The sequence below is a fragment of the Cercospora beticola genome, chromosome 8, assembly GCF_033473495.1.
Source record: "Cercospora beticola chromosome 8, complete sequence".
Taxonomy (NCBI): Eukaryota; Fungi; Ascomycota; class Dothideomycetes; order Mycosphaerellales; family Mycosphaerellaceae; genus Cercospora; species Cercospora beticola.
In genome coordinates this window covers 82,537-102,645 of record NC_088942.1, presented here as the reverse complement: position 1 = coordinate 102,645, position 20,109 = coordinate 82,537, and the positions used below count along the sequence as shown (strand labels likewise).

General features: G+C 51.3%; 5 protein-coding genes across 5 annotated transcripts; 3 read left to right on the top strand and 2 right to left on the bottom strand.

Annotated features, from left to right (window-relative positions):
* Nucleotides 1–304: 304 nt before the first annotated feature.
* Nucleotides 305–4,355, top strand: RHO25_011421 (uncharacterized protein; the record flags this gene model as incomplete). The annotated part of the gene is made up of 4 exons (XM_023602844.2): nt 305–558; nt 606–939; nt 984–4,052; nt 4,104–4,355. The coding sequence occupies 4 exons, from the start codon at nt 305–307 to the stop codon at nt 4,353–4,355; spliced, it is 3,909 nt and encodes a 1,302-aa protein (XP_023454556.2).
* Nucleotides 4,356–5,143: 788 nt separating this feature from the next.
* RHO25_011420 (uncharacterized protein) lies at nt 5,144–7,369 on the bottom strand (the record flags this gene model as incomplete). The annotated part of the gene is made up of 1 exon (XM_023602843.2): nt 5,144–7,369. The coding sequence occupies one exon, from the start codon at nt 7,367–7,369 to the stop codon at nt 5,144–5,146; it is 2,226 nt and encodes a 741-aa protein (XP_023454555.1).
* A 1,361-nt stretch (nt 7,370–8,730) lies between these two features.
* Nucleotides 8,731–11,198, top strand: RHO25_011419 (uncharacterized protein; the record flags this gene model as incomplete). The annotated part of the gene is made up of 7 exons (XM_023602841.2): nt 8,731–9,107; nt 9,210–9,313; nt 9,367–9,479; nt 9,536–9,614; nt 9,662–10,661; nt 10,715–11,052; nt 11,179–11,198. The coding sequence occupies 7 exons, from the start codon at nt 8,731–8,733 to the stop codon at nt 11,196–11,198; spliced, it is 2,031 nt and encodes a 676-aa protein (XP_023454912.1).
* Nucleotides 11,199–12,491: 1,293 nt separating this feature from the next.
* Nucleotides 12,492–12,878, bottom strand: RHO25_011418 (uncharacterized protein; the record flags this gene model as incomplete). Its single annotated transcript, XM_023602840.2, has 1 exon — nt 12,492–12,878. One exon carries the CDS (start codon nt 12,876–12,878, stop codon nt 12,492–12,494), a length of 387 nt encoding a protein of 128 aa, XP_023454913.2.
* A 1,315-nt stretch (nt 12,879–14,193) lies between these two features.
* Nucleotides 14,194–16,748, top strand: RHO25_011417 (uncharacterized protein; the record flags this gene model as incomplete). The annotated part of the gene is made up of 2 exons (XM_023602839.1): nt 14,194–15,271; nt 15,337–16,748. 2 exons carry the CDS (start codon nt 14,194–14,196, stop codon nt 16,746–16,748), a joined length of 2,490 nt encoding a protein of 829 aa, XP_023454914.1.
* Between the last annotated feature and the right edge of the window lie 3,361 nt (nt 16,749–20,109).

Genomic DNA, 20,109 nt, shown 5'->3' with positions numbered 1-20,109 from the left:
TGTTCTGGAGCTGTGACAAGTATAGTGGGGCTTGTGCGACCGCTGGTTGGTGTGCCGTTCCAGGATTGAGTTGGATGCCTGCTGTCCTATACTCGCGTAGAACTGCTGGATATAATCTTGCGGGCTCATTTCTCTCATTTGCTTGCGAGAAAGACACCAGAGGAACTGACGATGCAGACAGAGCTTCGCCAATCTATCGCAATTTGAGATTTGTAGTCGCTATCGATGCGATGTTTCATGTGAGGCCGCATCAGCTGTCCCTGCTGTACACCCATACCTTCGAGCTTCTTTACCGGTCAAGCGAATGTTCCAAAATTCTGTGTGCGATTTGATGCAGCCGAGAGTTGACAACGCCACAAATTCTGCATCGAAGAGAGCACAGTCGGGCGAAATCAACTGCAAAATTTGTGCTGCAGGGCGCTATGGTAAGTATGCATCGATACGGCATCAAAACGAGCTAACATCTACGCAGGGACGCGGAGACATTGACGTGAAAGACCTCAGGCTCAAACAAGTCTACCCGAGCTCGATCGAAATCCCAGAAAATGGCAAGATTGAGTATGCCACTAATGTGTGCATTATAATGAGCTACTGACCAGCAATAGCATCATCTTGATTCATGGGAAAGCGGCGCATCCTCATAAGACCTGGACCAAGCAGAAGCCAGACCAAGCAGTTCAGGATGGCTCTCGCCCGGTGCACAAGAAAGAATACCTGGACTGGACCACTCACGAAGACTGGTTACCATCAGCAATCCCAGGTTCGCGCATATTTCGCTTTGGCTATCGCGGAGATTGGTACGGCAAAGATGCCATCAAGACACGAACATCCAGTATTTCTGCATCTCTGTTAGACCAGATCGCCAACGCACGCCGAAATTGTGTCAATCGGCCCTTGCTGTTTGTTGCCCACAGCTATGGTGGCCTAGTCCTTGCAAAGGTACGGATGTGAACCGAATTCTGGACTCTGCTAATACAGTGAAGGCGCTCGTAGATGCATGGCACGACCAGACGAGATGGCCGGACATCCACACCGCGACTGTAGGTGCGGTCTTCATGGGCACCCCATTCCGAGGAACGTCTCATCTGCTTCATCTGTCTGTACTTCCGCAGATTGAGAGCACGAATGAATTTGTCCTCCGAGACAACATTGAATCGTCGAAGGCCGACAGCGAATGGCTGCAGGATATGTTCAGTGACTTCTGTAAAAGCATTCGCGAGTCCGCAGAAGACGACGGCAAAGCGCCTTCCATCGCATGCTTTTACGAGCGAGAGCCTACGGGCCTCAGCTTCTACCTACGCAACTCAACAGTCGCAGAGCAAGAGATCCCATCCAGCGCCAATCAGCACAGAGTCATATTGGTGAGCGAGAGCTCTGCTTGTCTTGACAATATGTCCTCAACGCTCGATATTCGAAAGTTTTCAAGAGCATGCGACCATTTGAACTTGCACAGATTTACAGATCTCGAAGACGAAGAGTGGAAAACTTTCGCACGGGTTCTACAAGAATTTGCCAGCAAACAACCGCGCCTTTCAAAGTTCTACCGCGAGAATTTGATCGCCAGTTTGAAATATGAGAACATGAACGCGCGCCACAGATCCATTCCAGAACCATGCGAGGGCACATTCTCTTGGATTCATACCACAAATCCAGCTAATAAACCCGAATGGCACAGTTTCGATGTGTGGCTTCGTAGCAGTGAGCCCATATACTGGTGCTCTCGAAAAGCTGGCTCCGGAAAATCGGTGTTGCTTGCCCACATCGTTGATGATGAGAAAACCTTGGAAGGACTCAAGTCGTGGAGCGGTCGAGCCCATCTACAGCTACTGTCCTTTTTCTTCTGGAAGCCCGGCACAGGGCTGGAAAATAACGTGCAGGGTTTATTGCAGAGTTTGCTCTATCAACTTTGCGACTGCCAGCATGCTATCGCCATGTCCGAAGTGGTCAAAGAACTTCGGCTGACAGATCAACAAATCCCGTCCTGGAGCGTCCCTCGATTAATTCGTGCGATCCGTGCAGTTTTGAGGACTACCGAACACACGCGTCGATATTGTGTGTTCATCGATGGGCTAGATGAGTTCACTGGTGATCAAGAGAGACTTCTTGATTTCGTTCTATCGCTTCGGAGGCACAGCAATGTAAAGTGCTGCGTCTCCAGCCGTCCAGAACAAACCTTCGAGGACGCTCTGTGTCAAATGCCGCGGTTAAAGCTACAACACCTGAATTGCTCCGATATATCTTGCTTCGTGCAACACAGTCTCCGCAGAGCGAGAGCAGCGAACGAGCAAGAGCTTGTGAAGAGCATTTCCAGCCGCGCAAATGGAGTCTTCTTGTGGGCCGCTCTCGTGACGAAAGATGTGGTCCGCGGAATCAAGGCACGTGATGAACATGACGTGCTTGCCAGCAGAATCGACAAGTTGCCTCTGGATCTAGGAGACCTCTATCGGAAAATGCTGGAGACCGTGGACCACGAGCACAAGTCGTTCTTGGCATTTTATATCCAATGCTTGAGAGCACCTACGGCAGAATGCCGACTCTGCAGGTCCATCAGCATCCTCACAGCCGAGCGACTTCAGACGGTACCCACTTCCTACAAGGAATTCGTAGCTCAATGCGAGATCACCACGGCTCAAATTGGGGCCCATTCCGGCGGGCTGCTAGAGGTTGACGAAGTAACCCCCCTCCTCCGGCTTAGTTGGGACACCTTACTGAAGACACCAGACTTCGAATGGATCGCCGTGCAGGAGAATGGCGGTAAACAGGCACTGAAAGTGGAACGTCACCGGGCTCCAGCTATATACTATACCTCTGCTCTACACTGGGAGGCGCAGCAGCTGAAATGGGTTCATCGCTCAGCGTACGACTTTGTCGTCGAATCTGAAAATACACATGGGCTCAAGCTACCAGCTTTGATCGATGTTTCTATTCGTGTTTGGCGAGCTGCTCTCAAGTACATCTGGATCGCACCGTCTGTTTACTCGCCTCATTATGGTGACTGCGCTGATGCAGAGCCGCGCGATAACGGTCGCCCCATACCGACTGATCTCGACTCTATATTAGCAAGACACAAACTCGACGGTTGCGGGAGACCATGTGCGATGAGGCCTCGCTCATCCACTGTGCGCCGCATTCAGGATCTAATAAGTCTAGCGCAGTATGACACGATGATTGTACATGACCAACTAGATGAGCTGTTCGAGGTTTTCAAGCGCTTTGATATCGACGAAGTTCAAGTCGGACGGCAGGGCGACGTCAGCAGAAGAGTCCACGAAATTGCCTCTGTGCTCATCGAACCAACTACTTTGATATTCTGGGACCTGTGCGCGAACGCTCGCTTCTTCTCGGTCGTTGACAGATGGACGGGCACTCTACCAAAGCCTCAGGAAACAAGCATGGCCTTGTATCTCGTGGAACTCGTGATCTATAGCATCCAATGGGTGGCAAGTGGAGGGACACAACTTCTAAAACAGAATGCCCCCTTGGTAGAGAGTATGATGCGCTACTTCAAGCCGCGGCTGATCCAGACGAAAATGTCGGAATGTGTTGAGGGTGGTTCAATCACTGCTCTATTTCAACAGTTCGACGGACTTGCGGGTTACGCGAGATGCGCGTGGACTGCACCTGGAGGTAACGCCGATCATGAGATAGGTTTGATATGCAGAGAGCCCAGCAGCTGCAATCATGCCCACGGCCTTGAAGCGATGACTTGCGCGGCCATCGCCTTTGCTTCATGGGCGTGGTCGCAGCTGTCGACTCTTGGTCCGAAAACCTGGGATGAATTTGAGCTGGGTCATCAAATTCGTCAGCACTTCCAGTGCTGCGATGAGGCTCTCGGCTCCAGATGTAAGTCTTTCCATTGTCCAAACATGTACCTGACGAACATCTTGGATGCACAAATCAACCGGGACGTATTGCAGATCACCAAATACCTAAAAGAAGAACAGAACCTCACTATTGCCCAAGCTGTCAATCGTTTGGACTTTAGGGGCATCTCGCTGGTTCTTCGAAACAAGGAGCAGAATCCAGATGAAAGCTCGTTCTGGGAGATTTCAGTGCGTTCTATATCACGATTGAATCTCGCTGTGACTGCTAATTTATGATAGTCCGAATCCACGAAGCGAGCTGCGATCACAAGAGAGTACGAGATGCGAGTGATCGTCGCGCCCAGCCGCCAGGTTAACGAGATCGGTGAATACGCTGAGGAGGTATGCATTCGCGATCGGGCCGGGTATCGAACTGCTCGCCATCGCTATCGAGAGTTCATTGACCGCGCCTTCGAGCAAGAAATCAAACAAAAGAGGGATGAGTCGAAGGAGTTCGACTATCGGTCGAGCACCACGTACCCAGAGACATAGAATAAATTTGAGCGGGTTGCCTATTGTTCTAGCGCATAGATGCCCCGAGTAGGCACTGCTTCCCTGAGGGCTTACACTTTGCACGCCCACAGTCCGCATACGGGATCCTGCTGTAGGTAGACGTATCCGAACAAGTCCCGGAATCGCTCTTCGCGGCATCAATGGTCGAGATTTGAGTTCCTCCATGGTACCAAGATAGAATGAGTTTTGAGAAAGCTTGCGTGCACTATCTAATCCTAGAATACATATTCCGTGACGTTTCAAAACACAGCTTGCCGAATCGATGTTCTCACCTCTCCACAAAGAAGCAGTAAAATCGCTCTCAGGTCTGTCTGGACCAACAGTCCCCATCGTAGAATCGAAGAAACTGCGACCTCGCAATCGCACAGCAGACCATCGAATCTCAAGTCTGCCTGAGACATCGAATGAGAGATCAAAATCGCGAAGAGAAATATGCGTACATTTCCGCCGCTGATTCTGTTTATGTATTCCACACCACGGATTTGTCGAAGCCTCGTCTCAAAAGTTGGACGTTACTATATACCGATGCCCTTCCTTTTTATTCAACCCGCACCATTCATCAGCGCCGCCTTCCTGTTTTGCCCCATTTTTGCTTCGTATCGTTGGTAGTCATGACGCATGTATGTAACCGAGAGTGCCGTTCCACCTGTTTACTAGAGTCTGAAGTCCTGTTGTTCTCAATTGCGCACTACCCTGGTTCTCAACTGTTCTCTTCCAGCTCACCCACACCTCGTATTCCACATCTCATCCTCTCCCAATACTCATCTTCAAGTCAACGTCCTAACATGCGTATCAAAAATCTCATTCCTCCACCCTCCCGCATCAAAGTCCTCAACCCGCTCCGTCGCCCTACTAGCCTCCTCATTCCAAACCTTCACCACACTTCCCGGCGCATAAACATTCTTGAACACACCCTTACCCGGCTGCGCAACGCCGACTCTTGTATAGAGATCTGGATCCTCTTCGGGTGTAAGTCTGGCAGCGACAGCCTTGAAGAATGTCAATACATCATCTGGATCTGCGATCCTCGTAGCTCGGAGTCGCTCTCTCGCAAACAAAACCTCGCGATTCGCAGCATGGAAGAAATCCGCCAAAGCAGAAGCAAGTTGTTTCTCCATGACTTTGCGGATCACAGGACGGAGGAGGGGTTTCATGAGCCAGCCGAGCCAGGAAAATTTCGATTTGCGCATCTTGTAGTTGAGTTTGTGGATATGGACGCGAACGGCACGGAGGGTGAGGATTTGTTCAAGGCGATCTTTGGCAATTTCGACATCGATGTGGATGTCAATGCCGCGTTCGTCGAGGGCGAAGCCGGCGATGCCTTCGTCGGCGAGGCGGAGGATGCCTTTGTGAGCGCGGAGCCAGAAGCCTACTTCATCCGCCTTAACGGAGAGGCCGTCGATTTTGATGGTGACGAGGTTGGTCATGGCGGTGGTGGTGCGGAACTTGGCTTTACGGAGTTCGAAGTCGTTGTATGTTTCAACCTTGAGGCGGTAAGGCAGGAAAGAGGTCTGGTTGACTGTGTGGCCGGGCTCGATGATGAGGTTTTCCAACAGGAGGTCGATCTCTGGGGTGCTGATCTCCAGTCTGGGAATGGGGATGTACTGAATGGCGGCTATGAGTAGAGGCACGAAGATGTTGATGGTGTCTTGTAGCAGCTCCGGATTCGTGGCTTGGTTGACAGGCGACAGCAGCCTGAAGATACGCAGGGTGGTCTGGATCAAGTTGTGGATGTCTTCATCCTTGAGCACACTGTACACCGTAGTCTCCAATTGCTGGAAGAAAGCCTGAATATCTTGCCCCAGGTGGGTGTCATTGCCCGACTTTTTGTACTCAGCTCGGAGCTCCTTGAATTTATCATCAGCATGCTCGAGGAAGCTAGGATCGGTCAGGAGCTTTTGCAGGGAGTCGCCGGCCTTGCTCAAGGTGCTCTCGAACTGCGGGTCCTTGTTTTGATGGCTGAGGACCTGCTTGAAGAGTTCCTCCGTCTTCTCCCATTCCTGCTTGTCGCCAAAACTGGTGATGAATGCCCACATATTCTGAGCAGCACGATCGAGGGCCTCATTCTCATTGATGTCTTTCTTGGCGACTTTGGCGACATCTTCTGCGGCTCTTGAGTAGACGACGGCATATCTCTTGATCAGAAGCGATAGTGTCGAGACCGAGTCATTGTAATCAGGTCGCTTTCGAAGTTTGAGAATGGCCTGCTGGAGACGGTTTACCAAGACCTGACCTTCATCACCTTCCAGCTTGTCGGCGGCACTGTCAACCGTAGTCTTGGCAACTTGAGCAGTTCCATTGGCAACCACGTTCGCGACCTCTGCAGCTTCGCCGGTCAAAGCTTCTGTACTGGGGGCGGATTGATCGTCAGCTCCAGGCTTGGCAACCTTCTGCTTCTCCTCCTCGGCAGGATCGATCTTCTTTGCGACATCTTCTGCCGCATTTGACAGTGCAAAGGCAGAGTCTCTGAAGACCTCCTTGCCAATAGTGTTCAGATCGCTGAGGAAGATTCGAAAGTCGGAATTGGTCAGAAGGAGACTGCCAACGGTCCGCAGACTCTGATACGCTGCAGCGGTATCTGCTCTTGCCTTGGTCTTTTGTGCTCGCACTGCGATATCCTCCACGTCAACAGAAATGCTGCTCTTTGTCAAGAACCAGATGATGTCCTGAATCTGATCCTTGCCGTTCTTGTGCTCGAGCAGATCCATGAACTGCTGGATCCATTGTCGCGTCTGCTTGATCAGTCTGCGGCCACTGTTGGACAGGTCGGGATGTTCTGGGTTGAGGACTTCGCTGGCGAGGAAGGTGCGGAAGTGGATGATCAGCTGCTGGGTGGAGGGCATGAAGCCTTTGGAGATGGCTCGGTACATCTGGTACGAGTGGAGCTTCTGGTGCAGCTCGCGCTGCAGCACGGTATCGTCATTGTACTGAGGCAGCAGAGGCTCTCGCTCGGACTGATCGCCATTGTTGCGGAAGCCGAAGCAGGACGACATGGCGGTGGTATCAGGCAGCACTGCTCGCGGCGGAGGTGGAGGGGTGATGGATGAAGAGGCGGGGAGGGGAGGAGAGGATGGCGGCTACTGTGTCAAGCCATGTGCAACCGGTGACGATGGAGAAGAGGAGTAGTTAGCGGCGATGGAGCGGCAATGTGATGGTGAGTTTGCCTTTTGGTGCTCAATACAGGATTCAGCTTCACCATGGCGCGAACACTGCAGCTGTGGACGCGCTACCGCGCTCACAGTGACCTCATTGCCGAACTATCGTGAGAGCCACCATGATTCCTCAGGCAGAAACGGACCTCACTCCGTCCCGTCGATCTTCCGTAGATCGCTCGCGTGAGCCAACTGCAAGAACAACATTTGCAGGTCGTGCCATTGACGAAGCTGGCGATATATGAACTTGCTCGGAGTGCTCAGCCGAGAGCTGCAGCTTGGTGAGCAGCATCAGCAAACAGCAGGTCTAGACCGCACACGTCAGCGGCAACGCTGCCCTTCATGTTTCTTCCAGCAGGAAACTGTGAATGTCGACGTAGCATGAGGCGTGAAGTGTGGTGTAGAGTTCGCCGAGGGAGGGCGGTGGAGTGCGGAGGAGCAGACAGTATGCGGGAGAGATGTATGTAACTGGCCTCGGGCTCCGATCACCGCCGTGCTGCAGCAGCAGAAAGAAGCATCGGCTTTCGAATCCGCTCGTTCTCGTGTCCCTTGCAGTAGGATCATCATGCATGCGGTTAGCGTGGTCGCGTGGCACGATAATGGACAGGAACAAAATTAACAATGTTTCGCGTGCGTCTGCGCAAACACGCCTCCCATCAGAGGGCGAACATGGTACTGCTGCTGCGGTGAAGGGGGAATGCGAGAACGATGTGCCTCTCAGCGGCGTGCGCATTGCTGCACATAAGCACCGCAACCGCATACTGTCACTGTTCGGATCTCCGCAATTACTACTGCAACTGACGAGTTCTTGGAAGTCGTGATCGTTCACAGCAACCCACTCGCACCGTCTTTTTCGTGGCAGGGCTGGGGCCGGGACCGCTGCCCGCCCGGAGCGCTCCCCTCGCTGCATCAGCAATTCTGCAGGGTCGGCGAAAGGCATTGGCTTTTCTCGTGGAGTCGCTCGGAGTCACTGGCCTCTGCAACAGACTGCCCAAGAGGCACGGCCTTCCCTGCGACACCAGAATAACTGTCCTCACTGCCTACTTGCATCCGTTGCGCCTTCTCCGACGGCTCTCCCAGTGCACTCACCACCATCCTGCACATCATCACCTCAGCCTGACCGGTGGATCAGCCTGCGACCCTATAATAAAATCCAAAAAAATCCCCCGATACCCTCCGACTTCACCCATTCGAAGACCCATATGCCGCCAACTCGCCCGGCCCGCTTGCCTAAGCTTAGCATCTCTGCAACTCCCGCTGCCTCGTGTCGCGCGACCCAGACTACAATTGCACCTTTTGTCTCGACTCGCAACACCTCTGCACATCCTCTTCCTCCTCATTCAACTCCCTCTCTCCCTCCTGCGTCGTCCAAGAGCAGCATCTCCAAGCCTCGCCGTTGCTCGAATAAGCTTTCCGACGCCGGGTACCCCAGACGAGCTTTCACCACCTCTCCCGCAAATACGGCCACAGTCGCAGCAGCTGCCATGACTTCCGCAAAGAACGGCTTTGCTCCTCAAGCAAACATCAAGCAAGCTGCCGTGCACCACCACCACCCAGAGAGGAGGATTGTTCCAGCACCGTATGTAGCCCCGTTCTCTCACAAATCACCTAACAAATCCTTCATGTCAACTTTTTCGACAAAGTCCCATGTCCAAACACATGCTGAGATTTCTCCCTCCAGTGCCGACTATGACACCACACACTCCAAGGAGACCCGCAAATACCTGAGAACATACGGCCTGACTCCTCCGGCTGTCGAGTCATTTGAGAACCAAGCCAAGCGATGTGAGTAGCTCAAACACCGAGGCATTGGCATTCAGCCCACTGACACGTTCTAGGCCTTGCTGTCCTCGAATCAAGAAAGACACCCATTGAGAAGTATCAATACCTCTCCGTGCTCCGAAACACCAACGTCAACCTCTTCTACCGTCTATTCGCACACAACGTCAAGGTGGGTTACCATTGAAAGAGCAAGGCCAGAAAGAGGTGACTCTGACAACTGCTTAGGAGCTGACTCCTCTCATCTACACACCCACTGTGGGAGAGGCATGCCAAAGATGGTCGGAACTATACACACAACCAGAGGGTGAGGATTCTGTTGTGGTCACATGTCACTCCGCTGACATCTTCCAGGTCTCTACCTCTCATGGGAGGACAAGGGACACCTACACTCTGTCATTCAAAACTGGCCACACGATGTCGAAATCACCGTCGTCACTGATGGCTCACGTATCCTCGGTCTTGGAGACCTTGGAATCAACGGCATGGGCATTCCAGTCGGCAAGCTCTCCCTGTACACTGCCTGCGCCGGTATCCACCCACTCCGAACCCTCCCACTCTGCCTCGATCTCGGAACCAGCAACGAGCAATTCCGAAACGATCCCCTATATCTCGGCAGCCGACGTGACAAGGTCACCGCAGAGGAAGAGAAGGAATTCTTGGACGAGATGATGGCTGCTCTCACTGAGCGATGGCCATCAATCGTGATTCAGTTCGAGGACTTCAAGAACCCATTCCCATCTCTCGAGCGATACCAGGATACATACACCATGTTCAACGACGACATTCAGGGTACTGGAGCCGTCATTACTGGTGGCTTCATCAACGCCGTGAAGCAATCCGGTGTCCACCCCGCAGAGCAGCGTGCTGTCTTCCTCGGAGCTGGAAGTGCAGGTGTCGGTGTTGCCAAGCAGCTTACAGAGTTCTTCATGAAGGAGGGTCTGAGCGAAGAGGAGGCCAAGAAGCGATTCTGGCTCGTGGATTCACAAGGTCTGGTCACTCTCGACCGACCTGGCCGACCCCTGGCTGAGCACAAGATCTACTTTGCTCGTGACGACAACGATGGCCAACAATTCCAAACTCTGGAAGAGGTCATCGAATACGTCAAGCCAACCATCCTCATGGGTCTCTCCACAATCGGCGGTGCCTTCACACCTCAAATCCTGACCAGAATGGCCGAGCTCAACGACCGTCCAGTGATCTTCCCTCTCTCCAACCCATCCAGCAAGTCTGAGTGCACATTCGAGGACGCCATCAAGTACACCAAGGGTCGTTGCCTGTTCGCCTCGGGATCTCCTTTCCCAACACTCACATACGAGGGCAAGGAGCTCACACCCGGCCAAGGCAACAACATGTGCGTATTCCTTCGCCTATCTTTCTTTTCCGCTTACTAACATTGTCTCCCAGGTACGTCTTCCCAGGTATCGGCCTCGGAGCAATCCTCAGCAAAGCTGTCAACGTCACCCAAAACATGATCTACGCCTCCGCCGAATCCCTCTCCACATCCCTCACCGAATCAGAAGTCGCCGACAACTGGCTCTACCCGGACATCCGTCGCATTCGCGAAGTCTCCGTCGTCGTGACACGAGGCGTCATCCGCGCCGCACAAAAAGACGGCATGGACCGAGAGCTCGCTTTGAGGAATCTCAATGACGAGGATCTCGATGATTACATTCGCGCGAGAATGTATGACCCTTTTAAGGAGCATGAGAAGGTTGGAGATGAGATCAAGGAGTTGGTTAATGGTGCGTAGAAACTGGTTCGAATGTCTGCTTTCGATGTGACGATTCTTGTCTGTCGATCGTATGGGACAGAACTCTTCAGGAGGGTCGATGAACCATTCATACTAATTCGTTTTCTTCTGGCATTAGGTGATAGAGCGAGGCTGTGAATCAAATGAAGCCCACAGCGACAGTTGTGGTGAAAGTGCCCCGGGTTTGAGGGCTTGAGAACAACATCTGGAAGTCACTTTCCTTGCTTCCTTGCTTTACTGGATTGCAGGATGTGTTTATCAGTCTGATTTTTTGTTTTACTCTTGTCCCTTGCATGGATTGGCGTTTCTATCCAATGCTTTGAAGCGATACCCAATCTATGATGTGCCATGCGAACAAATGGCTTTTGGAAAGTTGCAAATTGCGAGGTAGATGTAAGTAGTCATGAATGGGTTTAGGAAAGTGACCTCTGATGTTCGTGATGTGCTAGGCCTTCTCAATGTTTCACTGTCGTATTCTTTCCTGTTGCGTCGTAGTCTCGCCGGAGGCGATGGAGGGACGGGGGGAGGAAAGAGGAAGGAGAGATACTGATCAAAGGCTTGGCGGGAACTCTTATTTTGGACTTCACGTCTTGGAATTTGCAGCGTCTGTTCATTACGACAGTGTCCAGCGTTGTCCATATTTAAGACCCTTGTTGCAGCAGAACCTCTAGCTGTTGGGTGAACTAGAATCGAACTGACGACAAGGTGCTCTCCACATCTTCATTTCCTGTCTGCCGGCGGGGTCAACAAGTAGGAGGAGAGAGCCAATGGGATGTCCTCGGGTAAAGGTGTTTTGTTGACGACGATCTCAGGTCTGCCAGGGTTGTGTGTAGAAGTGGAAGATGCAGATCTGCTGGGTTAATCCGCTCAAAGGCAGAGGGCGAGCTGTGGCGCAAGGCGTTCCCAGCGGGATCCGATAGTTCGCCGCAACGGCGGATAGGACGAATTGTTGTTGGTGGCACGATGGCGCTTTCTTAAGCGTCGCGCGTGTTTGAGGATGTGCAGTGAGGCCTGGTGCGTCTTTCGGCAGTAGCTCAGCGAGACTCCGCCATTTTCTACTCAAGCAGTGTCGATCTCTGCATTTGACTGTAGCGTCGAGCACGAGTGATTTGAAGAGTCAGGGCTGGGTTCTTCTGAAAGCTATGCCAAATAGGCTTCTATTAGACGCGGGAGACCCAAAACACTTCTTGGATCACATGGCTGAGAACAAAGAAGCGTTGGTCCCGAGTTTGCCTTGATAGAGAATGCTTACGCTTAGAGATTCATGGATGGCGCAGCATTAGAAATGCTGGATGGAAGTAGAGGAATTGAGCTCCTGGCCTAGAATCTTGAACGCGTATGGAGACGGCAGGGATACATCCTGATAACCGGTGATAGCCCAATTTGTTCGCAGATCCTTGTGTTCAATTGGCCTGAGGGGTCCGGTTATCTTCAATCATTCCCAACTTGATTCGAGGAGAAGGATTCCAATACTGCCTTCTCGAGATCGGATGTGGTAAACTGCAGCAGAGTGGATCCAGAGCAGCTTGCTTCGACTTCCTGCCGAGTTGCCCATACGTACTGCTGATGCTCTTTGGGATCCAACTTTACAGCTGGTAGGTGCCCTTCGTCATCATCAAGCTCAACTTCTACAAAGAACATGAATTTGCAAATATTCTTTCCTGATCTACTTGTGAAGAACTCGCCTTCGCCAACTTGGGGTCCGATGTGAGTGGCTTTGAGTCCGGCCTCTTCGAGCAGCTCACGGGCTGCGCCGTGCAGAATGCTTTCATCGTCGTCGTCGCACGCTCCACCGGGAATTTCCCAGCGATTTGGCATGCTGTCGGTTTCGGAGCGCTGTAGAAGTAGTATGCGAGGCTCGTTTGGTTCAGATTTGTCGAAGACAAAGCATCCGGTTGCGATGTAAGAGTAGCTTAGATCAGAATGCGTCGTGAGATATGTTTGTGACGACACCGCGAATGGCGAGACTTGCGGGTGGTACGTAAAGTCCGCTTCCTTCTGCTGCAGTGAAGTTGCCGTCATGTCTGACTATGATCGCAGCGAGTTTGGACATGTCAATACACAGGATCGATGCGAGGTGACGACGGGAGGACGCGACGTTGATGACTAAGCGATTCCCTGTGCTTTCCAAGGTTGCTCACAAACCTCCAACTTAACTTCGACTCTACACCACGTTGTCAGATCCGATTTCAGAACACTTGAAAACTTCGCTTATCAGTTATACTTGTGTCATATTGGCCCAATTTAGACCTTGCGCGCTCTTGTTTGACGAAGATGGAGCTGGCTCGCTCAGAGTGCTGTGCGGTGCGCCTGTTCGGACTCCTCGCTCGTCTTCAGGACTCTTCGAAAACGCTCGGTGCAAGCATAGGAGCAGAGGGACTGTAATGTGGAACTATGGCTCAATAATGGACCTCTAAAAGACTGACGAGGCCTGCCCCAAAGCGTCTTCTGTCGGCTCGAGATGCGGCTGGCACACGGCAAGATGCTACAGCACTGTATCGTGCTATCCCAATCGCCCAAGCTCCGCACAATGTGCAGTACACTGCAATAAATTCCGCGTACTGCGATCCATTGACGTGCCGAATAGCAGATACAAAACGGTGGTCCGGGTTTGCTGAGCGAAACGAAAGAATTCAAAACAATTCAATGGAATCAGAATCTTATGGAAGAAACCACGATCGTACACTCATGGACTGGGCCTTGAAAGGTGCGATTGTCTACTGCTTAGCATGGGAGCTCGAGCCGTGGCTATAGCGTCTTCTATCAAAATTTTGCCTAATCCGAACGGTGAACAAATCCAGTCACCCGCAGAGTTGGAGTCCATGCTGAATGTCCACTTGATGCATGTCCGCCAACGATAGGTACCACTTACAGGCTAGACATAAGCAGTCTCAAGAGCAGTGCTACGTTGCCAAAAATGGCACTTCTTGTTGTTGGACAACCACAAAGGCTCCAGCTACCCAAATCCGGCGACGATGGACAACGTGAACAAAGGTGCCTCCCACGAGGACATGGACGTGCACCGAGTCTGCAGTGGTCATGAAGGCCCGATCCGTGGTCGAAAACTCCAACGTGAGACAACATCCCCTCGCTGTTCGCCTGCTGCCGCTAGCTCTCATTTGAAACGGATCAAATGATGGACTCCCGGCCTCCAAATGAGTCAACCCCAGAGGAGAACGAGGCTTTCTGGGACAGGAGATGCCAATTCTCGAAGCTCCAATGCTACAAGAAAAGCAATTTGGCAATGCATTCTTTGACTAACCCAATTTCAGAACTATTTAGCAAAGAATTGTTTTCGATTGAAGACAGCAAAGAGCGCACCGCAATATCAGACCAAACTTATGCTAAGCTTGCTCCATCACTTCGTCTAGCATCACGAATGATATACTCACCACTTTTGATTCCTTTCTGGTCTACACTCTTGCTCAAGCAGCCGTCGTACTGGGAGGACAGATGCAACCCCAACAACTATGGAATGCAGTATTCTTTTGACCAATTCAACCCAGAGCGTCCGATCAGCAAGGAAATCCGTCAAGCCACCAGATCTCAACTCGATACGCTCCACAACTATGTTCAGTATGTGATAACGGATCGTACCAATTCGTTCTGCACAGAACAGCAAGGCGCTCATGACGTGACCGTCCCCGGCATTCCGAACGGCTACAGGAGCGAGATTTGGATCAGTACTAGGAAGATCAACGATTTGGTAACAGCGACGATTAATGCGAGTGATGTTCCTGCACTCCTGTTTTATCGCTTTCGTCTGGCTTTGGGAATCCTGCATGAATTGGCCCACGCAGCTTGGAATAAAGTCAACGGCAAGATCGACTTTGAACCCTTCTTTGGAAACGAGTCGATCTCGGAGTTGGGCTTCGAGCTGGAACGACAGCTTTTCGATGGTCGTCTAGACCTATTATACGAGAATGTTCCGCTGAGCGATGATGCCAAGTATTTCAAGGTTCATCGTTACAGCGGGCGGATAAGCGCTTTAAGGGGATACCTTGTTCTCTGGGAACATCCAAGTCAAGACATTATCGAGGAGTACCGGGGGATGTCGTGTCTCCAAGTCCGAATGGAAGATAACGAGAAGCAAAAGTGCAATTTGGCCTGGCAGGTGAAATTGGATCACTTTGAGAAATTTTTCAAGGATGAATTCTGGACGTCGAAAGCATGCGAGGATAAGAAGAACTGGCATCCGCCAAGAGAGATTGGTATGTGCAAGTTCAAGACCACCCTGAGGCGTTACAGCAATGCGAAATTCTGACTGGAGTGGCAGGCTATACGTTTCGCCGGACCGTGAAAGAACCGGAGGAAGCGAAGGACGGGAAAGAAGCAAAAGAGGGAACAGATGTCACTGAACCTATTGCACGAGCCGTCGACGAGCATAACTATCTCCTTCAAGATCGAGGCTGCAATTACAGACGAGGCACATACGGTGAAATCATACTTCCCAGCCAATCGCCAATACCCATAGCGAATCTTACCAAATCGAACTACGAACACGCTGCAGCTAACGATCCTGGAAAGCTCCCATGGCTGAGTTCCCATCATCAAGTTGAACTCTATACCGGCTTGACGGACAGACAAATCAATCTCCATAAACAAAGAGACCTACTTTGCAAGCTGCATCTGGCTGTACGTGGCACAAGCGTCGATATCGCGAGATTTGAAGGGGATGCCATGGAGTATCGAGCAGCGACCAGAATGGTACCATTGCTGGAATGTATTGCAGAACTGGAACGACAGCACAACTCACGGAAGGGCGACTACCTCCGTGTGCCTAACTCCCCGCTAATCAAGCGGCCCGGACAGTCTGCAGTTGACGTTGAAGTTCTCATTCATCTCTTGCGAGACCTCGAGAGACTTCGGATCGAAAGTCTGGAGGCTGACGCCAGTTGGGGGGCTTCGAATGAGGAGCGCAGGAGAATTTTTGAAGAGCCTGAGATTGATGCAGCTCCATTGGAGCCCATGGAGCTGGTTCAAGCAAGCACACCACCTTGGCACAATAGACTGATGAGCCCCGAACACGGTCCTACACCTTCCCCACTGACGCCTGCTGTGCGAAGACCGAGCGGGCAGCGGCAGCATTCTGCTCAGGACGTATCTTCCGAAAGTGCCCGGAGATTCCTCTTTCCTCAGATACCTGCAGTACCGCAGTCTGCACCACGTACACCTCAAGGGTTGCGGTCGGGTACTGCCGGAATGAAATCCAATTCCAGGGACGCGTCATTCACAAGTGTATACCCACCAATATTTTCTTCGCCACACGGATCTGGCTCGGTTTTCGAGTCTACCGGGTACACTGTGCCAACGCCTGGACTTTTTAACGAATCGCCCGTGACCCAGGACAAAAGTTCATCAAGATATGTGCCCGCGGGACCTATGACGCCTCAGCGTAGGCCTCGCGCTGTGCCAACTCAAACTCCTGGGCTTACACCTGATTCCACTCGGACGCCTGGGATGAGAACGCCGCAGGTTCCCAGAGGGCTGAGTTCGGTGTTGCATCGGAATAAGAGGATGAACATTGGAAGAGGGAAAGGTTTGACTACTGCGCAGGAGGAAGATGAGTCGCATGAGGATGAGCTGGATGAGAGTCCAAAGAGGCCGATGAGAAGGAGGAAAAAAGCCAAGCAGCAAAAGCAGGATGAAGAGGTGGGAGATGTTGAGATGGAGGATTCTGGAATCTAATAATGTGGGGGAAAATCTTGGAGACTGCACAACACATCTGATATCCACGAGTTGCTGAGACAGATGGCGAATATATCTGTTGATCACTGAAAGACTTGAGTCGTTCCGAAACGCGACAAGATGCGAAGACTGGTCAGCTTTTATTGAGCCAGCCCTTGCTGCCAGTTGTGATCTCAATACAATGATATCGCAAACTAATTAATGGCTCTCATGCAACTCCAGTGAGACATAGCACTGAGCCTACTAGCACATCAACTCAAGTTGTAATGAGCCAGGCAATATGCAATTACTGCCGATCGCTATAGTACCGACCAAGCTTTTTATCACCAATTGCCAAATGTGGACATTCCACTTTGAACTAGCGGGGCATGCAAGCAAACCGTTCGGACCCTGGTGGCACATCAGCAATCCATCTATTGATCAAATTATGTAGAGAACTCTGGTATGCGGCGTCCGGAACCGTTGTTTTGGCTGCTGAAAGGAGTGAGCGATCATTCAACGGTGATGCGTTTCGTCAAACGGCTGGTGTCTCCCGTACCAGAGTTTTCAATGCTCTCCTCGGAGTATCATCATCAGGCGATATCTCTTATATATCGATGCAAAAGGACCGTTCGATCGCTCTATTCTCTACATGTTCTTGCAAAAGGGTGATTTAGTCTCCAGCATCTCAACTGCCGATCCACGCATCAACAATGTCGCGATAAAGTCCCAAAAATGAAGTTCTCACAAACCATCCTTCTTGCGGCAATCAGTGTTGCAGCACGAGCCGCAATTTGCCCCGATGGATACTACAGCGAAGCATCCTGCTGTCCCGCGAACACTGATGCACCTGTTTCCGATTGTGAATTGCGTAAGATCCTGCGTCTCAAAATCGCTTGTATGTACAGTGGCTAACGAGACGAATGTCAAGCTGCTGATCGCAGCTCGTTTGACAAAATCACTGCCTCTTGCCAGCAGGCTGGAACTGTAGCTCAGTGCTGCGCTATTCCAACATCAGAGACGGATAATGAACTTCCCATCGTGGTCATGTGTGATAGCTTGACAGAAAGCTGAGCACGAGGCGTGGAGTGATGACGGATTCTGAAGGAGATGTGCTGGAGGTCAAGTTGAGGCCTTTGGGTATTTTGTGACCCAGTTGGATCTCATGTTCATACTTGTCTAGTTCGAGCGCTGGAAGGGCACGCCGTATGTACAACACAGTTTTGGGTGACGCCTGAAGCATGCAATGTAAATACTATTGACTTCAAGTTGGCTCTTTCTTCGTTACGAAGGCTGGATACTCGTGGAGTTCTGCCAACGAGGAATCCAAGTTGTCATCTCCAAAAATATTACAGAGCTGGGATCTAAGTCAAGATGACTTGCCTGCGTTCCGATTGTCATCCGCAGCATCGTTGCTTGTGGCTGACGAAACGCGTGAATTACCAATGCGGCTTCTTATCTCTACCAGATTCCCACACCAGTGGTACGGCCTTTCATAACGGCGCTGATCATCATATCTGAGACAGATCAAGTCCGCGAGGTCATGAGAGTCCTGAAGACAACACTTCGCTCTTATAGACTTCTTCTCCACAGCATTGTGTTGAGTCTCCAGATACACCCGTGGTGAAGATCTCCGAGAGCACTTTTTTCGCCATAACGACCACCATGGCTGCGAATTCGATCATCTGAAGACTTGCATAATGTTGTCCGGAGCTCTGCAGAGTATCATAATGTTGCGATTTCGGGCTTGCGTTTCCTGAATGGGACAGTGTACTGTATATAAGTTCAATCGACGGCCACATAGCGAGCATGGAGTATGAAGTGTGGTATCATCTGTTTCAGCTGATGTTGGCCCTTCACTCTACGTATTCAAACCACATAATAGAGGGACAATAAGCTTGCCCCATACTGCATGCTGCCTGCGGTGAACATGGAAGCTATTTGCCTTATTCCACGAACTGAATCGATATAATGCAACATTGGAGCAGCTCACCCGCTGCCTACGATGTGAGGGCTGGTCGCCAAAGCTCATTCCGCAGTTGATATCGCTTTTCAAGCACAAACTCAGGCCATGTGCCTGCTTCAAGTTCGATCGTCCATAAAAGTGCATGTTCTACGTCTCTCCGGATCGTAGCAATCCTGAAATGACTCATAAACGGGGATCGCCTGTCACAGTCGCTGGGGCCAAGCGTTGAGACATAATTTTGGACAATGGGTGACAGTGCCCAGACTGCGTAAATGATTGACAAACCTTATGAGTTCTCCATGCGACTGCTAGTATCGTCCAAACCGAGACATTTGTTGCCCAACGGGGATACATCTCAAGGGGAGTTGTAACCACAGATCATGGCATGATCAAACTGCCTATATACACGATACCTTTCTGCCACCCCAGCGAGCCCTGCAGCCTTCACGTTCTCATTTGTGAGTCTCCTATTTCCAATTCCTGAACTTTATTCACGATGAAATTTGATTGCACCTTTCTCGCCCTCGCAGCAAGCTGCGCTGCCGCTCAAGTCATTTCGGAGTCTGAGGCTCAACAAAAGTGTCCACTTCCGGGCAATGACCTCCCTATGTGTGTGTCCTACAGTGTCATACGAGTTGCCCGTGGATGTCATAGTTGTAAGACAACTAGCTGCGAGTCTGCAGGTCTGAGTGCTAATTAACTTTCTCCCAGCTCCTGACCAAGAATTCAAGGCCTTGTGCAAGTCGAAGGGGGCGGTGGCGAAGTGTTGTGATGTGAGTTGAGCCCTGTCTGCTGATGTGTGGGGTGCTCAGTATCGATGTCGGGACCAAATGTCGATTTCTTGGAGAGTTGAGACTGATCGAATGTGAAGCAAAAATCCTCCGATCTGCTAGCTCCTATGAGCAAATACAGCCAAATCATGGACATCCTGGACAAGACCGCTCTCAAGTTTCCTTGGCGCTGATTGTGACTGGATCTCCTCGTCGCCATTGCCTATCTTTACACACTCAACCACTCTGAAGAGCGGTCAGCAGCTCCTGAGCCTTGTTGCTGACATGTCGAACCCAGCCTGCCTAGAGCAAACATCGCTCCCTCGAAACATTTCGTAACCTTCTATTCACCAAAGATTCCCTCATGTATGTAGCCAAGAAATTGCGCAATAGGCCGGAAAGAATGCAAACGAGGCTGGGCCCGGCTACGCTGCTATCTCGATTCGATTGTGTAAGAGCTTTAAGTCGATGCCCAGTCTATACACGGCGTTGTGTACTTGTGTCTTCGCTCGGTCCCGCTGTGAAAGCACTCGATACTAGCTAAAGGTCGCCCAGTAAGTAGAGCGGTAGCTCTCGGAGAAAAGGCCATGCACGTAGAGACCTGGACACACTCCCTGACGGCCGTCGTCACCACCTCGATGCGCAG